Source organism: Rhipicephalus sanguineus, chromosome 6 (assembly GCF_013339695.2).
Source record: "Rhipicephalus sanguineus isolate Rsan-2018 chromosome 6, BIME_Rsan_1.4, whole genome shotgun sequence".
Taxonomy (NCBI): domain Eukaryota; kingdom Metazoa; phylum Arthropoda; class Arachnida; order Ixodida; family Ixodidae; genus Rhipicephalus; species Rhipicephalus sanguineus.
Genome location: NC_051181.1, coordinates 33,487,761 through 33,507,386, shown reverse-complemented (window position 1 = coordinate 33,507,386; position 19,626 = coordinate 33,487,761). Strand labels below are relative to the sequence as shown.

The 19,626-nt window shown below is 46.9% G+C and overlaps 2 protein-coding genes across 2 annotated transcripts in view; both read left to right on the top strand.

Annotated features, from left to right (window-relative positions):
- The window catches only part of LOC119395686 (uncharacterized), a 299,084-nt gene that overhangs the window by 228,307 nt on the left and 51,151 nt on the right, over window positions 1–19,626 (top strand). The gene's annotated exons all lie outside the window — the stretch shown is intronic.
- Window positions 7,199–9,246, top strand: LOC125758947 (uncharacterized). Its single transcript, XM_049416737.1, has 4 exons — window positions 7,199–7,379; window positions 7,437–7,509; window positions 8,295–8,330; window positions 8,373–9,246. The coding sequence occupies exons 1-4, from the start codon at window positions 7,266–7,268 to the stop codon at window positions 8,504–8,506; spliced, it is 357 nt and encodes a 118-aa protein (XP_049272694.1). The 5' UTR covers window positions 7,199–7,265; the 3' UTR covers window positions 8,507–9,246.

Below are 19,626 nucleotides of genomic sequence, written 5' to 3'. Positions count from 1 at the left end.
GCACGCTTTTGTACTGCTTTGTTCACTCAGAATTTATACTTGCAGCAACAACGAAATGAAACAACGTTAGTGCTGTTAAATCAAGGTGTGCGGCCTAGAGGTAGGGGGCACTCTTGTAAGCTCAGTGCGAGCAGTCCGGCCGCATTAGAATTAACACCACAATTAAAGCACGATATGCAACACGTACGAACTGACGGTCGGATGTCAACAAGCATGCACGCTAGCAATAAACAAAGATAATGATGTGCGTCTATCCTGGCCTCTCCTAACTCCATCGCACAGTAGTCAGGGAACACCAAGCCCAGCTTTTTACTCTGCCGAAATAACATAACACTACCGCAGAAGGGGAGCGCATACTATCGATACGGTGGCCGGAGCCACCGCGTCTACGCGTCTCCGTCTCGCCGGTCTCGCTCGCCTGGCAACGGCCAGACCCCCGCCAGAGGGCCGCACCGGCCGCACTTTTTTAACGCGCGGCTATGGTGGCTAGAAGGGGCAGTGTGACGGTCGCCATATGCGCGCCGTGGGAGAGAGGCGCACAAAACTCGATGACATTTTTTACGCCGCTAGGGGCGCGGCCGTCGTCGGGAGCGCGCAGGCGGCGCGGGCGCACGGTACCTTCGCCGCTACAGCTACAGCCACTGCTACAGCTGCTACAGCCACGTGTATTTGGCACAGTGTGCAAACTTCCACACCTGCAACTGTGTTTGTGTGATTTAGACGCGCACCATGTGAATGATTCCAGATAGTGACACACTATTACCATGTCAGCAAAAGCAGGTACGTGTTTTGTGTCTGGTTGTAAAAGTGGGTACGAGTCTTGTCCTCCAAGGGTGTCGTCGTTTCGAGCTCCCAAGGATGCATTGAGACGGCAGCAGTGGGCCCGTAATATAAAACGGGGCGATAAGGAACTAACCAACGACTGCGTCGTTGGTGAACATCACTTCGAGGCAACATTTATATAGAGGACTTATCGTCATGTTATTTATGGTGAGGTGGTTGAACTTCCACGCGATCGGCCGCTGCTAGCAGAGGACGCCGTTCCTACAATCTTCCCGAACGCACCAAAAGACCTCACAAAGAAAACGCCGACCAGAAGGAAGGAAAGAAACCAGTGTGAACAAGGTGAGCCCATGACTAAAAAAAGGACTACTGTAAAACAGCAGGCGCCGGAAGAAAGTGAACAAGTAGTAGAAGCACAACATGCTGCAGAATCGGAGTTTACCGAAGCTGTACATACTGACACGATAGAAGTGGAGCCGCAGAGCACGGAATATATATGTGTGCCGCAACATCGAACTTCCTCACACAAGCTGGAACAAACTATCGTTTTTCACTGAACCAGGGGCCATCACTTTCGGCCTTTGCGAGTTAGAGGATGCCGAGTTGGATCATGTACACTGCTGCCGAAATTGGTGAAGTTTGAACAGGCCGTTGAGCAAGTAGGAACAGTCAGTTGTTCCGTTTTTTCTTAGGGGCAAGCTGAACCTAAAACGCAATGTTTCCTCACCAGATGAGGCGCATTTGGCGCTGAACAGCGCACATTCTCTGGTTTTATGTGCTGGCTGGTAGCTGCGCAACGAAAGCTGCTGAACGTACAGAGGGAACTCGACATGATGAAGTCTGCCAATGAGCAAAATGGAGATGAGGCATTAAATGAATGCATTAAAAGTTGCCTCAGAAACAACAGGTGGCAATTATGGCATGCTTCAGTGCAGCTAAAAGAAAATCGAGATGTGGCATGCTGTATGAGAAGAATTGGATCCTAGAGTGTGTGCTTCGCATGAGGAGTCCGAAGCTCTATGAGCACTCGGAAGCAGAAAATTCTCGTCCTGCCAAGCCGAACTTGTCTACAGCGTTCTGTGCGCAATTTCAAGAGTGGCTTCGGATTTAATGACACTGTGTAGTGCGAAGACTGAAAACACCCCTCTTCGAAACGTTCAAGTTGCGCCCGAGCAGTTGGTATGGTTTCCGCGCGAACCGGAGCTTGTTTTTCTTTATTGATGAGTGCGGGGTGTAACTAGGGAACAGCAAGAATAAAATAACTTGAGGAGCACCTCGTATCCGCGATGAACGTCTAACACAAATTTACATAACACGGGCGACTGTCAACACCCTTCCGCCGTACGTATCGCATATCTCGCGCAGAGACTGGCAACTCAATAAAATTGCTCAAGTTGAAGTTTAGCGTGCAACAAATGCATGTCCGCATAACGAACAAATACGCAAAAAAGGCAAAAAAATATGTATACACACACACACATATATACTTAGCCCTCAGCCACGCTGTACCAACACCGCTGCACGCGCTCCCGACGCGCGCAGCGCCTCCTAGACCTGCCGCCATGTTTCATTGCGCGTATGTGCACCTTCTGGCCCCTGCCCGTCACACTGCCCCTTCTAGCCACCATAGCGCGGCCGAAATACTCTCCCCGATCGGTACAGTGTACTAGAATGGGGCAGTGGGCTCACTGCCGTATCCCTGCGCCGCGCCGCCATGGCCCTCTCCGCGTCGACAGCCTGGGCGCCCGCCAGGGGCGCTGCCGCCAGTTTCTCAGTGTATAGAAATATCTAAAATAGAAAATAGGCCCTTGTACATGGCTTTTCTAGACATCACTGGGGCGTACGACAACGTTCATCAGGAAATTTTGTGGGATATATTGAAAGGAATTGGCATAGGCGACGACTGTATACAGCTTTTGAGGGAGATATACCGAGAAAATACAGTTTGCATAGAATGGGAAGGAATGAGAAGCAAAGAGAACGTTGAGATTAGCAAGGGGCTGAGACAGGGATGTCCTTTGTCCCCGCTGTTATTCATGCTGTACATGGTGAATATGGAAAAAGCGCTAGAAGGTAGCAACTTTGGTTTTAATCTGTCACACAAACAGGGCGGCGTGATGATTGAGCAGAAGCTTCCAGGATTATTTTATGCTGACGATATTGTCTTATTTGCTGACAGTCGAGAGGATATACAGCAGCTGGCGGATATATGCGGAAGGGAAGGGGAAGCTCTAGGACTAGGATTTAGTGTAACAAAATGTGGATTGATGGTATTCAATGACCCTTGTGATCAGGCGGTGTCAATACAGGGCCAAGAAATACCGAGAGTGAGCGAATACAAGTACCTCGGAGTATGGATAAATGAGGGTGACAGGTACATGGAGGTACAGGAAAAAGCCTCAGCAGCAAAAGGAAAGAGGAATGCTGCAATAATGAAGCACAGAGCATTGTGGGGATACAATAGGTACGAGGTGCTTCGAGGTCTGTGGAAGGGTGTTATGGTTCCGGGGCTTACTTTTGGGAACTCAGTGGTGTGCATGAGAGCAGAGGTGCAATCGGGAATGGATATAAATCAAAGGACTGTGGGACGCCTCGCGTTGGGTGCTCACGGGAAGACGACAAATGAGGCTGTAAAGGGCGATATGGGATGGGCAGGTTTTGAGGCGAGGGAGGCTCAGAGCAAAATAAGGTTCGAAGAAAGGCTAAGGAATATGAAGGAGAGTAGATGGGCAGAGAAGGTGTTCCGTTACTTATATAGGAAGAGCGTGGACACACAGTGGAGAAAAAGAACTAGGAGGCTCACTAGTAAATATACGGCTGGTAGTGTAAGCAGTATGTCAACAAAGAGCGTTAAGCGAAAAGTCAGAGAGGCGGAGAGGATTTACTGGATGACAGCTATGGAGAAAAAACCGGCTTTGAGTAACTACCGGAAGGGCAAAAATGAAATAAGGAGGGAGGCATTTTACGACAATTCAATGGGAAGCGCTTTACTGTTTGAAGCGAGATCGGGTTGCCTTAGAACGGGTAGTTATAAAGCGAGATTCAGTAAAGAAGAAGAACAATGCACGTGCTGCGGGGAAGATCAGGAAACGGCGGAGCATGTTCTGATTGAATGTGGAGACATCCACCCAGGTGTACGTTTGGGCACGAGCCTACATGACGCCTTGGGTTTTAGAGACAATGGAAAGCTGAACACACCCGCGATTGAAATAAGTAAGAGACGGTTAGAGTATTGGTGGCAGAAAACTAGAGAGAAAGGACAAAAATAAATAATGGGGAAAAAAAATAAGGACATTCTGCCGTAAAGGGCACAGAACGAAGCTGAAAACTTAAGGTTTTTTTTTTGTCTTCTGGAGTAAAATAGTTTTAATTGAAGTAAAGACACTAGGCCAACGCTAAAAAAAAGGGAAAAAGAGAGTAAAGGTTTTCTTTTTTTTTTTTTTTTTTTTTTCGAGCCTGGTGGCACACTTGTCACCGCCCCGTTATAAAGGGGACGCTCATAGCATCCATCCATCCATCCATCCTGAAAACTTCTCTTGCGGGGTGCGAAGCGCGTCCCCTGGTCGGGGTTACGCTGGTTACGATGTAGTTCCGCGGGGATCAACAAACGCGGAGTTGAAGGCGGTAAGAGGGCCACCACAATGACACTTAAAAGAGACCACAAAAAAAAAATGGAGGGAGGAGGGGGTCGCGCATTTTCTTCTTCTTTTAAGCTGATTCCCCTGCAGCGCATGTTCACGCCATTCATTCGTTTGAAGGACCTTTGCCGATCGGCACCACGCGTGCCGCTTTGCTGCACTTACGTATGCTTGTTTTTCTGAAGGATCGGCATTGTGTTTCTCCGCAAACTGCAACTGTCTCAAAGACGGTCCGCCGCTGCATCTGGACGGGAGGGACGCGCTACAGCCTCCGGCGGTCGTGCATGCAGCGTACGTGCGGATAAATTGCTGGGGCAGCGTTTGACAACAAAAACAGCTGGACCCAACGAAGCTAGGAGTGACCGCGTAGTCAAGTGCGGTAACAATAAAAGCAAAAAAAAAAAAAACAGGAGGGTGGTGACAGCAAAACCATACTCGTGTACAGAAAAAGGAGATGTAGAGGGGAGACTGAAGTAGCTGTCATTAGGAAGCGGGAGACCCGTAGGGATTGGGCTCCTTTTGGGATGCTCCAGTGCCTGTTAGATCAACGTCGTCGTCGGCTGTTTATTGGTCGTGACCATTTCTGCATTGTTAATCATGGCAAGCATTTGCGCATACATAGGCAGGGGTTTGTGTAAATAAAATCAGATCAGACGTCTATCAGGTCAGGAGGAGGAGCAAATCTGCCTGCTCATTGGCGGGTGTGCGGCTGTTCTCCTGATCTGAAAGGCACGCAAATTATTGGTAAGGGAACCACGCAAATAATACGAACGTGAAGTGATTGAAGCGCAAATCTGAAAACATATGGTTTGAACAAATGCATTACTGTATCTGTCACTATCAAAGAAAAAGATTGCTTATTTAAAAAAATGTGGTTACTGGAGTCATTCTCTCTTATTGTGAATCACGCGTGTTTTATGTACGACGCATGCGCGCTTGGCTAATTATCAGGAGTTAACGTTATGTGGTTTCGTTAAACCTGTTGCTAGTTCCAGCGAGTGTCTTCTCTTCTTGTGTAAGCGTCCGTAAGCTGGTTTTCTTCGTTTCTTCAAGTATGTATGCCAGCTCATATATGCGAATAAAAAAAAAGAAAAAAAAAGTGAGGCGTTGTTGTGGGGCTCGAAAGGCGAGAGTGAAGTCGCTATGATCGTTACAGTGGCGAAAGGGCATTGAAAATCGTATCGATCAGCAGGACAAAAAAAAAAAAAAAAACTTCAACCCCCTAACTAGACGCCCTATCTGTTACTGCAGCGGCTATGTGGAGGAGCATTCATCTATGCAATAGCCGCTTTAAACATCGCCCACCCTTCGTAAATCAGTCACAACGACAGTAATTTATTTCACAACTCACAGAAAAGTTGCATCAAAAGAAGCTCTGTGTGTTGCGCACCGTAACTTTGTCTTTTCTTGCGCGCAAAACAGCAACGCGCGCTAGCCGCGCCCAGCAATCCGCCGGAAAGTTTCAGGTGACGCTGCGAGCCGCGCCGCCTGTCGGCGGCGACATGAAGTGCGTCACGCTCCACCGCTCAGTGAGCGCACTACAAACTTCTAGAACACTGTACCGATCGGAGATCTTTGTTCGTTCGCGTTCGTTCTGCGGTGCCTACGTCACAAAAGTGAGAGGAGGCGCAGCTCTCCCGCCTAGAACCGCCAAGAGGAAGAGAACAGCCAATCGTGAAGCGGAGAGCTTTCCGGAAGTAGACGCGCATCCTGTGACGTCGGCACGGGGACAGTGAAGCGTTTCTCGCCTTTTAATAAATATAATTACTTTACAGAAAATTATTGTTTTTGCTTCTCAAGCTCAAACACTCTTTCAAACAGCAACAGCTTTCAGTGATAATATTTAATAATGTTAGTTTTTTTTGACGTCGTCGCTAGATGGTGTCGCGAACGCGAAAAAAAAAAAGAAAAGTAGCGGCTGACGCAGTTTCAAAATGTCGTCCCACCGCGACGTCTGCGTTGGTTCTCGGGTGTCTGATCGTCAAAAGGAGCTTCTGCTGGCTTTTGTGAGAGAGCATCCACAGATCGCGACGCTGTCGTGCCCGCTGGAGCCGTCGTTCACGAGGGAGGACCGGGACGACATGTGGCAGGAGCTGGTAGCGCTTTTGAACGAAGTCCCTACGCCTAACACCACAGCCTTGCCAAACTCCGAGAGCAGCAGAGGTGAGTGCGAGCACAATTGTATTGTGGTCGGTCATCTTACACGTCCCGCTTGTGGGTTACCGCTGTGGTTACACGTCCCGCTTGTGGGTTACGGGTTACCGCGGCCGCGTCGTGCTTGACAGGGACCGCGCGGGTCGACAGTAAGCGAGGCCCAGAGTTCGGGTGACCTGAATCGGTAAGCACTGGCTTAGAATACCATTGTTACTTGTATGCTGCGAATTAGTGTGCTCATTTGCTTCGAGCCATTACGCGCTGTCAGTTTTACTTTTTCAAACAATATCGAGTGAATCACCCGGCCGCCGCGTTGGCTGAGGTGCTAACACGTTGTGCCGCTCAGAACAGAAAGCAAAACAGCCACATGTGCGGTGATGACGAAAGAACAGCCGCGAACTATATTTCGAAGCTCATTAGAGCACCCTACGTGTTCCAACCCATTTCTCAGACCTTCGAGTCGAGTGAGGCGCGTAGCCAGTAGATTTGCTTCCCTCCACCCTCTCTCCGAAGTCTGTGTCATAGCATGCCGCTGTGTAAACATCTCTAAAAAAAAAACATTGCTATTCCACTTCCAGCATTAGTGCACATTCGCCACAATAATTCCTACGAATTATTGTTTTTAGCTCTGTGTAGCTGCACTGTTATCATTAGTAGGGACCAGACTGGGATATAGTCTTTTTTTAACGTATGCTTACAGATGGTTCCCCCAGATCAGAGCCTGCAAGCATGTGCACTATCTGGGGACTTCCGTCGCCTGCACCGCCAAGGTTCTTGGTCGGGAACAACTTCCGCGGCTTGCAGGTGAACTTTCACATCTTGCACTCAAGTGTCAATCAAGAAACTTCTTACTACTAACAGGTGAGCCCTGCTCCAGCTGCTGCTGGTGTGGCTGAAGAGGATGTGGCCCAGGACCTTCCCCGTGCCACAACTCGTAAGTTTCGCTGATGTTTTTGATTAGCTGTAGATGGTATGACATGCTCACAGGTGATGCTCATGCGTGCGGCTATGTGTTTGTGAAGAGATGACATCTGTGGGCATAAAGACAAAAAGTTGCACAAAAAAAATTTCGCAAACGGTTGCAGGAGCTAGTTGTTTGCATAACTGTCAGATGGAATAAACAGGTGTCCTGCCTTGCAGTTATGGTGAAATGTAGCGAAAAAGTTGCAGTAGAAGAATGTTCAACATCTTGAAATGTTTCCCTATTTTGCCACTTGCTTCAAAAGTGAAACTGAAAATGTGCTATTGCTAAATATACTGTTCAAAAAGCAAGCTCGTTATATAACTTAACATAGCCATCATACACAAATGCACATGTTTGCACCTGTGTTACACCTGCTTGCTGTATGTTATGCATACTGCAGCAGCTAGGGTTTCAGAAGGAGATTGTGTCAGTCATCGTGTAAAGCCAGACAAACGATTGTGTAGCCCTGAAAAGGGCTGCTTGGTTGCTTCTCGTGCAGAGGTGGTTAGAGGTGTGAGATGCGTTTGATGAGATGAGCGAAAATGAATTGCGGCACCGCTTTGGTCTGTCCAAACGAAGTGCATTGGTTGTGCGGTGAACTAAGCACCATTCATGAATGCCTTTAGGTCAGTGGATTTTCCACAGAGACGAAATTGTTGCACACACTGAAAGTCTTCACGAACAGAAGCTTCCAGCAAAGAGTCGGTAGCAGGAAATTTATAGATGATAATGGCAACACATTTCTTGGTTTCCAGCTCATGCCGCAGCTGCGAGATGGGGGCAACCGGCAGGCTGAGGCACTGGAGTTACTAGCCGCAAACACCAGGCGGCAGGGCCAGGCATCATTGGAAAGCTGCGCCAGGTTCAACTTCTCGGTGACGCGGTCCACAAATTGCAAGGCGTTGGTACCCTCGCCCGGGCCCTCACTGCAGCGGAAGCCACCTGCACAGTGATTTGTAAAGACTAGTTGTACATATATGTAGATTTATTTTTGTTCACACCACGAGTTGTGATACGCTGGTTTGCTTCAATGGTGCCCTGCAATTTTTTTTCAGTTGATTTTCTTTTTCTGCATATCAGAGGCACTGATGTGCTGTTTCATTGTACATAACACAGTGTAGCTCAGTGGTAAATCGTGTCCTGCAATGTCATTTTTTAAAATCTCATATGAATTAATGCATTCAGCAAGTTTGTAGTATATGCACATAGTGCACTGTAGTGTATCTTTATGTCTATAGTGTATACGTGTAGAATACTCGATTTTTACATATCCTAGAAAAAAAGAAGAGCGTTTGTGCATGGTCTAGGTTGCACAATAATTTGGAAATATTGCAAGACCAAAATATAGTTGACGAACACGTGTTCTGTTGCTTAGAAGTGTTTAGACAACATGATTGGGTACAAACAGAAATTAATAATAGAGGAAGAAATATCAGCAACCAACAACTTGCATTTTCTTAGCGAGTTCGATTAGTACCGGTTCGACTGTGCCTTGTTTTCATGTACTACAATGACTTTTGTGCTGCGAGACGCGTATGATGATGCAGAGGAGCAGCAGGCACTTTGTAACAATTCCATTTGTATATTATAAAAGGACGCTACTTTTATGTTCTTTTCCTTGGCATTAAATTTAAGGGATATTTATTTACTCTGCTTTTTATGTGCATTGCTCGCGATACTTGTAATAAAATTTCACTTCTTACACCACCCTTGTTGTTCACCTCATTTAAAAGCACGATCCTTGTTGCACTAAAGCTAGCGCATGTTGCTGTGCTGATTCAACAGCCTTTTCAGGTTACCACTTTGGCTCCGAATGGCACCATGTGCCATTCACAGGTGAGCTCTCACTTGTGCTTAGTGTGAAGCACCATATTTTACAACCTGGTCGAAGTATTTCATCAGCATGGCATTGTGTGACAAGGGGCATAGGTCGGCAAACTCACTCATGAGTCGATTCACTCAGATTCAGATCGAGCTGCGAGTCCAGGTGAGTAATACTTTGGTGAGTTTGAGTCCGGGTGAAAACATTTTAGTGAGCCTGAGTCCGAGTGAATCCGCCTGAGGAAAATTTTGGTGAGTCTGAGTTCGAGTGAGCCCCAAGAGCAAAATATATTTCACGAGTGAGTCAGGGTGAACTTCACATTTTTTTGCCAACCTATTCAAGGGGGTTATTCATTGATAGGAGAACGCCGTTTCGTTGATATGTGTAGCAAACATTTGAAGTGTAGTAAAAAAAACTGCCTTTTGTTCATGTCAGTGACAAACACAATGAACAAAAACAAACACGCACCACACAATGCTGCTGAGGTCGTTGCAGCCGGCGGCGTACTCTGCGCAGGTGCTCAAGCATGCAGGCCCTGTGGTTCTCGAAACAGGTTCACTACACGGTTGCGCTGCTGCTGGCTCCCGTTGTGGTGGTGGTAGCGCAGCTGCTGCTGGCAGCAGCTCAGCATCGTCGGTGTCGTCATCGTCCCTTTCGAGAACAGGCTCATGTGCCGCCAACGCAATGTCGTGCAGAGCTGCACAAGCAGCGATGATGCTTGTGCAGCTCTGCACAAGCTTACAGCGATGCACCACTCCACAACATTGCGCAAGGCGGTGTGGGCCTTGTTGTAGTGGTTATCAGGGGTGCCACGAGCTGGTCGTCCGGGCACTGGTGTCAGGAGCCACGGTTCTAATGTATAGCTGGAGTCTCCTGCACGAGGGCGGCATGACAGCTGTAGTGATAACGTCTTGAATGTGGCAAGCATTGACAGCACTTACCAAGCAAGCCGAAGTTTTGCTTTCAGGTGCTGACGGAGAGGGCTCCCCCGCCATACCCACGAGTCATGACATGACCCCAGGAAACATGGACTGACATCCAGATGTCGGCATCACATGTCTGCAGAATTCAATTCAGTCAAAATTGTACCCATAAAAGACCTTGGGTACAATGTTGGGTATTATGTTAATGTAACTACATCTGTCTGCACTGTTACTGACTGTTGAACCATAGCTATGAACAAATCATCGACAAGGTAGGACTTGTACCATAAGTTCTAACACGCGGACAATGCAGTGTCAAAGGGTAGTCTGCATGTTTACTGCTTGGAACAACCCATCTTCCAGCCACCAAAGCCTTTTAACCAAATTACTGCTGTATGTTTAAGGCAATGTATCACAAAATATCTACAACACGAAAAACTTGCGACTGAAAAAAGGGTTATGAAACAGTGCGTATTTAATGTATGTACATGCTAGGGCGCGTTCCGAGGGACCGAAATAAAGTTTATTCATCCATCCATGTATCGATCCATGTAACGTCCATCACGACAATGAACAATAAGGACATACTACGGCACATTCTGGCAGCGTTAATCTCAACAAATACAAATCGAGACTCAAGCTTCGGGTACACATGGCGAACGAGCAACGGTAATATTACGCACTGTGCAGGCCGCTGAACCAAAATGTACTCCACGTCGCATGATTTCATTGCTTATCCTAAGCAAAGTGCCCTGAAACGAACCAATTCCCGTTCTGGATGGATCGAAAATACCGCTCAACAGCCTTAGTAAAGCGGAAAGTTTAAGCGATATATAAATGAAACAATTCGCTACGCATACAATGCATGAATAATACTCACGATCACGGTGTTCAATGCGTAGACTCCCTTCCGCGACATGTAATGCGTCGTGTCCGCGGAGCTCAGACCATGGGACTTCTGGATGGCGATGAGCGTACCATCCACGCACCCGACCACAACGGGAATCCGCCCGAGCCGCGCGAACGCCGCCTTTGTTCGCTCTTCGATTCTGTGGTCTCCGGAAAGGCCACCCACCGTTTTTGCCCGCGAACGACAGTAATGGCGTGTTCCTGACGGACGACTGCGACAGGCCGATGAATTCCTCGCTGCCGACAGCTCGCTGGAAGCATCCGATCGCAAAAAAATCTCAGCGCGCACAACACCTTCCGCTCTGTTTAAATCCCACTGGTTTGTTGGCACCCGATGACGGGGTCGAGTTCGTCGCACAACCAACGTACAGCACGTTTCGAGAAACGAAAGCGACGCTGGAATTCACACTCGCTCATCTCTTCAAACGCATTTCGCACCTCCTACCATTCTGCATCTGCTTCGAGAAACGCCAACGTAGCAGGGAAGCACCGTTGCAAGCGCCATTTTCTCAAAATCAGCTGTTGCGGCAGCCGCAACCGCCAAATACATGCCGTGCGACGCCATTGTTCGCGCGAGAGAACGCGAGCGAATGGGCTCGCTCTCCGTTCACTTTTAGCAGACGACATGCTCGTTATGACGCGGCATGACGTCACCAAAAAAGAAAACATCAAGGAAAAAAAAAGAAATGGCCACGCCCCTTAGAGTGGCGTGAGTTGTCCGGCTTCAGCCAATCGCGTGCGATCATCAGAACGAACGCGAACGAACGGCGCAGAACAGAGATCTCCGATCGCCCCCCTAGAGAGGAAACTGGCGCTGCGATCGTTCAACCACCATGGGAATGATGGGAAGTACAGGCTTCGGATTGGACTACGTTAGCTAGCGAACTGTTTACGGATCTTTTTCCACAGTTTCAGTTTCGTTCTTCGCGAGGCGTGGGCAGTGTGGTGCGTTGCAAAGCACTCAAGCAGTGCCTTTGTTGTTCAAAGAGGCTGAACACCGCTAGGTTTCTTAGTTTGCTGCCAATTTACAGCTTTACAGGTTGCATTTGACAGTTTTAGCAAAGCGTCGTGCACTCACCGCTGCGCATTGATGTAGCGTCCCATGCCAGTGCAGGAAATTGCATAAAGTTCAGGTGTTTTTAGACGCGCTACTTGTCAAAACTCTTTCAAATCGACTGCAAAACGACGGCGACGCTAAGTAGACGCACCGTCGCGCTCCTCTGACTCGACTTCACAACAAAACGAGAGATCCGTTGGGGGCAGCCCGCTTGGATAGACGCATCTGTCATCGCAGCAGATGATACGTTAAGTGTTTCTAACTCAATACGGTACTGTTATTTCCATAAATAGATAATGCGTACTTTAGAGGGAAAGACAAGCGCGTTTGTTTCAACTGTTGTAAAGAAAATAATTGATTATATTGTGATGCCAAATCTGGAACACAATTGCAGAGCAATGCATACCCTGGTGGTTGAATTTGTCCAGGTTTCAGTTCTATCCCACGTTCATGCAAACTTTTTGCAATAAGTTTTACGTACAAAAGAATAAAGCAAGTTCGAATTAGAAATAACTTCATATCGCTTTGTTTTACACTCGGCAAACGAGCGTCGCGAATCTTAAGAACCTAATCCATCCAAAGCAAATCCGAAGCCTGTACTTCCCATCATTCCCATGGTGGTTGAAGCGCCGCTCAAGGAGCCCGCGTAGACACTAGCGCCAGATTCCCCTCTAGGTATTATTGTAAGAAACTCTATGGGAGGAACCTTTCTCCTCAACCACGTGACTTGTGCGCGCGCGCATGCGCACGCCGAGTTAAATCATGATTCCGTGCTGCGTAGAGCGGCTGCCCTTTCGCGCTCACTCGGCAGCCTCAGACCAGACTATCCAGTGCTACCGATCTCGGCCAGTCGCGTGCAATTACTTGTACCTAGGATTGATGCGAGCAACACACGAGTGACGTTCATTGTTTTTGTTCTATGTGTTGAGTAACGTGCGTGGCGTTTTTTTTTCTTTTTTTTTATAGGCTCGGCGTGTGCGCGATGCGCCGCATACTTCCGTGTGTCTCGTGTTGTTTGTATACGTTTACGCACGATCTGCTTGTCATATATACAGTAAGACCCACTTCACAAAAGTCTTGTTTTAATGAACACCTTAGACTGTACACCAATAATTCAACTTTTTTCGGCGTTAACATACTTGGCTAGAGCACGCGTTTCTAGTTTTACATAGCACTTATAGCACTTATCAATACAACAAGCAATATAAAGAAGCATGAAGGTTAATTTTTACAACATTTTAGCAAACGTGATACCACTGGACAGTGCATGCGTGAAAGTACGATAACATATAATTGCTGGAGTTTGACGTGTCGAAACCACCGTATGATTATGAGGCACGCCGTAGTGTGGGACTACGGATTAATTTCGATCAACTGGGGTTCGATCAAATGTGGCCGCCGTGGCCGCATTTTAACGTTAACCTGCATCATATTTGAAAAATAAGTCAATGACTTCTGTCAATTAAGCCAAAATTCTCAATCACGTGCGTTTTGGAATACGCATGCCATCACTGAGAATTAGAACCGACTTATGCACGCGTGCAGTATGTATCTCTCGTTCTCAGGATTTTGCTTTGGCGTGCGAAACTCAACACAAAATGCGCTTCTAATGACAGCTGTGCACAGTGGGCAATCAATAACACTTTCACTCACCTTTGTGAAAAGAGTATTCCAAATCTAACGCAAGACAAACCACCGCCACAACGACAACTACACAGTTGTCGCACAATGACCACAATTTCACACGCCAGGCGAATACCGTGACGTAACAGTAGCAGAGCAGCATGTAGGTACAGCGTACTGAAACATTACAGAACACGTAGTGTGGGTAGCGTTCCTTTCCATAATTCGCGCGGTGTAGCGCCAGTTTCTCTACTCAAGTAATCGAGCTGCCGCGACGCCAAGAGCCACTGACTCTCGAAAGACCACCGTCCGGTGCGAAGCCATCTTGTATTGCTTCTTCGCACGACCCGCGTTTTAACATACGTATACACAAATGTGACGGCCGTACCGCATCAGAAGCATTGTCACTGAAGGGCTAGCAGTTGAAAGAATCCATGGCCCATCGTCATACTTGTGGTCAACGCATGAACAGAATGTGAACAGATGTTAACACCAAACCACTCAACGAAGTCGACGCGACGAAGGCCGGAATCTGAACCTCTAAACTATGTTGCCGATGTTGCGCCCTCACATAGTAACTATTGAAAATAAAGAAATCAGAGAGAGAAAATTCATCTGTGGCCGCTGTCGGAAGATGGCGCTACTTCAAAATGTCGTCGGAATGGTATGAACGGTTCTCGATATGGTCGTTTACGCACTAACTTAATCAACTCTCTGTAATTATATTGTTCATTATCATGCGGCTTTAGATTAACTGGTGCGCTTGGCTAAGCCATAGCTACTATTTAATAATGTCGGCGTATATTGCGACGCAGCCATGAAATCGTAAAGAGTTGAAGAAAAATGACGAATCTTTGTGCCACCATGGTCCACTGTAATTCAGTGACTATATAAGGGCAAGCGCTTCTTAAAGGGGTATGTGTAAACGTCTGTACGTATATGCGTCTGTAGTGAATTGTTTGTGTTGTAGGTTTTATACATGCGAATGAATTGTGTATGTATTGAATTGAATGTGCGTACTATGTGTCTGCCTAGTGAACGTGTGCGTATCAACTTTCCGGTGTCCTTGAGTAATACATGAATGGGCATACCTCCCCGGGAATGCCGTGTGCAGTATCAACGTACGTCGCCTCAATCAGAAACAACTTTTTTTTTAGTATTGTTTAATCCCTCTAGATGGCGCCAGCTACCACCTACTTCGCGGCTGCGCCGCTCTCATAGCTCCACCTACTTATATGAAGTTGAACATCTATCTATCGAAACTATGCTCTGCTGCGCCGGGATTGTTTTGAAGCGACTAGAGTGTACTAAATAGGGGTAGTGGGACGAGGGCGAGCTCTCCGGTGAGGCCATTTGCATCGACGACGGAAGATGGCGCCACTGCGACTTTCACCTGGGCGCTGCGAGTGCGCTGGGCTGGCCGCCTGCGAACCTGTTCGTGCACCCCCGCTCTTATCCAGTTTTTAAAGTAAATCCGCGTACTTTATCAACAAATCAGTCTGCCAAAACTGTTTATTGCATTTGAAAACAAGCAGGAACATTTTATTCACAACAGGATACATCGGCAGCAAACGTGCGTGAGCGAGTTGAAGGCTCATGAATTTGCGCACACTTTTCATCTAAGTAGTCCTGCTCAGTTTAATGTGCTTGGCTCTCTGACGCTTAGTGCTGTTAGCACTGTTGAGGCCTTTAACCAAAAGGTGCAGGCGCGTAAGAACATTAAAAAAAATGGGCGAAGCTTGCACTAAGCCACGCAAGGCTGGAAACAGCGAAACTGGGCGCCCGTCCTGTGTACTTCCCTTCGTCTGTGTTTTTTCACGCAGCCCTGCTACGCGTTCAAGAATGCTACATGTGTTCAAGTAGTGGGATTTACCCAATTTCTGTGGCACATACCCATTTTTTGGCATGATAGTTTTTCTGGCAGGCCGAACACACAAATTACGGCTAGCTTAAACAGCTCCGCGGTTAAAAGAAACAACTTTGACACTCTCCTCACTGTGAAATGTACAGCCCACGATGTTGCAAGGAAGAAATTTCTTGCTTACAAGGGCCACAACATCAGATATGCTGTTTCTTTGAAGCCTGTTCACGCTAGAACATTCTGTGAATAGGTCCTCAACTGTAGAGATGGAGGTGTGAAGGTCCTTTGATAGATATAGAAGACCGCCCCGGTCACACTGCTCTGTGAACCCTGACGGCAGCCGATTCTCCGCTACCTCACTTGGATTTGGATGAAGACCCAGTCAAAAAAAGTGAATGGGTCCAACTGGTCATACCAGTTCCCAGCAATTGGTCCCAAATGGAATGAATTGGAAACCAATTGGAATGCTGCACTTCAACAGGGAGGACCAATTGGACCTCACAGTTCCAAGTGGTCATTCCAATTGGTCCACCGTTTGCCAATTGGTCTCCCAAGTGGAATGCTTCTTAGTCCAATTGGTGTCAGAAATTCCAATTGGAAAACCATTGGAACAGTGCGTTCCAATTGGCCTCCCAATTGGAATGCTTGTTGGTCCAATTGGATGTGCACATTCGAATTGGAAAAGCACTATACAATCGTAGTAGACCCATTGTTTGAAATACTTAGTTGCAATATGTTTCTAACTAACATGGCAACCCTAAAAAAGGTAGGTCATGCTCTTATATATATATATATATATATATATATATATATATATATATATATATATATATATATATATATATATATATATTGGATGACCATATGCATTCAGCTGGATAACCAGTTGACAGACAGTTTGATTGAACTGGCTCACCAGTTAAGCACCAGTTAGCTTTAATTGGATGACCATTTGTGATCAACTGGTTAACCATTTGGGAACCCATTAGCTTCAACTGGATGATCACATCTACTCAATTGGTCAACCAATTGAATATACCTGCAATCCTAGCCACTTTACAACCGATGCGAAGTTTGCGAACAGCCGCCGCACTTCGCTGACACGAGAACACGGATAGGATGCCTTGATGCCCGCGCGCTCAGCGGGGGCGCGAGCATCGAGGCACTCTAAACACGGACAGGAAACGGCTGAACAAACATTGGTTTCGTACTAACAACCCTTCCAAAAAAGTTGCACTTGAAGAGGTAAGATAAGGTAAAAATACGCTCTAAAATAAAAAAAAACAATTCTTGCTTACAAAATTTTGTACTGTTTGTTGACACAAGCGAGAATATTAAAATTTAGTTTTCTCAGAAGTGCGTGCGTTGCGGCAAGTGCCATCAGCATAGTCATCGCGATCGCCGATCGGACCGCGCTTTTTTGTGGACGCATCAGACGCATCATGCCACAGGTCACCGGCGTATTTTATATCCGGCGTCTTTGAAATATTCATGTTGGCACAGTCCGTGGATTCAGCCACATTCGAGGTAAGTATTTTACTTTTGAACTTCTGCAATTGTTCAATTATTAGCAGCTTTCGCACATTTCGTTCTTTACCCTAACTAGTGTTGGCTCGCGACTGCAGCCAACTGCAGTGGACACGGTGACGGGCGCAGCAAGCATGACGTGTGGGAGCTACTGTACGCGGTAAGTCTTGTTACATCGCTAACATTTTCATCTTGTAGATTGTATGAGCGGAAAACAGCAGGAATAGAAGAAAAGATCTTGACAGGACAGACGCTCAACTTACTACTGCAGTTTATTGGAAATTTTTCTCACGGAGAGCACGGAATCGCGCATGTGCAGCCACCTTATCACAAGCGAGACAAGGCCAACAGGAAGCTTACTTATCCGAACTGCCGCCCGTTAACTATTTAAAAAGCCTATTTCTTTATCATTCAGCGCTACCGAGGGAACACTGATGCACGGGGTTGAGTTTGCTTTAATCTGTACAGCTTCCGTGATCTCGGTGGTCAGTCTGTGTTTTGATTTGCTAAGAACATTAGTGCTCGTAAACTGCCGATTGTACCCGCAATCTCCGCAGTGCAGAGTGAGGTGCGTGCCACCTGCGAGAACCTTCCATGACGATGCATGTTCTCTGAGTCTGTCATTTAGACATCGGCCCGTCTGGGCGATGTACACTTTTCCGCAGCTCAATGAAACTGTACACGACCTCATCGGTACAGGGAACAAAGTGCATGGCACGTGTTTTTGTGCAACTTTTCTGGTTCACATTTCCCTTCCCATGATTTTTAACCATGGAGCATAGCTTGGCCAATTTGCAGGGGGCTGTGAGCACGACGTCAACCCCGTGCTTGCGACCAATCTTCTTCAAATTGTGCCACACAGAATGCACATACAACATGACCACAATATTTTCTGTTTTCTTTTTATCCTGGGTGTTGTTAGCATTTGTCCTCTTTAACTTTCTTAACAACGTGCCACCCACTGCAACTAGCAGACTGTCAGGGTAACCCGAGCTGAGCAGGTGACTTGCTTGCGGAAGCTATGCTCTATGTTATGGAGACAAGATTTCTTCAGCAATGAACTAAGGCAGGAAATAGCAGTTGCTATTTATTTTTTACGAGCTTACTGTGAGATGAATCATAAGGTAACAGACCCTTCTTAGACCGTGGCGAAAATTCCTAGCAAACATGGTCAACTCGATTAAAGTTCATTATCATTCACTCATGAACAACCAGCCAATGATGATTTGCAGTTTTTAGATGTTACCGAGGTTTTTAATTGAGTTGACCATGTTTGCTGGGAATTTTCGCTGCGGTCTAAGAAGGGTCTTTCACCTTATGATTCATCTCACAGTAAGCTTGTAAAAAAAAAGAGCAATTGCCTTAGTTTGTCGTTGAAGAAGCCTTGTCTGCATAACATAAAGTATAGTTTCTGCAAGCGAGTCGCCTGCTCAGCTCGGGTTACCCTGACAGTCTGCTAGTTGCAGTGGGTGGCACGTTGTTAAAGGAGCTAAAGAGGACAAATGCTACCAACAACAAGGATAAAAGGAAAACAAAAGATTGTGGTCATGCCGTATGTGCATTCTGTGTCGCACAATTTGAAGAAGATTGGTCGCAAGCATGGGGTTGACGTCGTGCTCACAGCCCCTTGCAAACTGGCCAAGCTGTGCTCCATGGTTAAATATCATGGGAAGGGAAAAGTGAACCAGAAAGGTTGCACAAAAACACATGCCATGCCCTTTCTTCCCTGTGCCGATGAGGTCATGTACAGAGTTCCGTTGAGCTGCAGAAAAGTGTACATCAGCCAGACGGGCCGATGTCTAAATGACAGACTCGGAGAACATGCATCGTCATGGAAGGTTCTCGCAGGTGGCACGCACCTGTCTCTTGAGAGAGATTGCGGGTGCAATCCGCAGTTTACGAGCACTAATGTTCTTAGCAAATCAAAACACAGACTGACCACAGAGATCACGGAAGCTGTACAGATTAAAGCATACTCAACCACGTGCATCAGTGTTCCCTTCGTAGCGCTGAATGATAAAGAAATAGGCTTTCTAAATAGATAAAGGGTGGCAGTTCGGATAAGTAACTTTCCTGTTGGCCTTGTCTTTCTTGTGGTAAGGTGGCTGCACTTGTGAGAAAAATTTCCAATAAACTGCAGTTCGAAGTTGAGCGTCTGTCCTGTCAAGTTCTTTCCTTCTATTCCTGCTGTTTTCTGCTCATACAATCTACAATATATTGCACCAACTGGCCCAGCATACCAACTTATTGAACATTTTCATCCTTCGTGCAGAGGTGAACACACTTGTCTAGAACACTCGAACGGCACGCTTTGGACTGTACTGACGACGTTTGCATGCATGACTGCTTAGGGTGAATGCTCGAG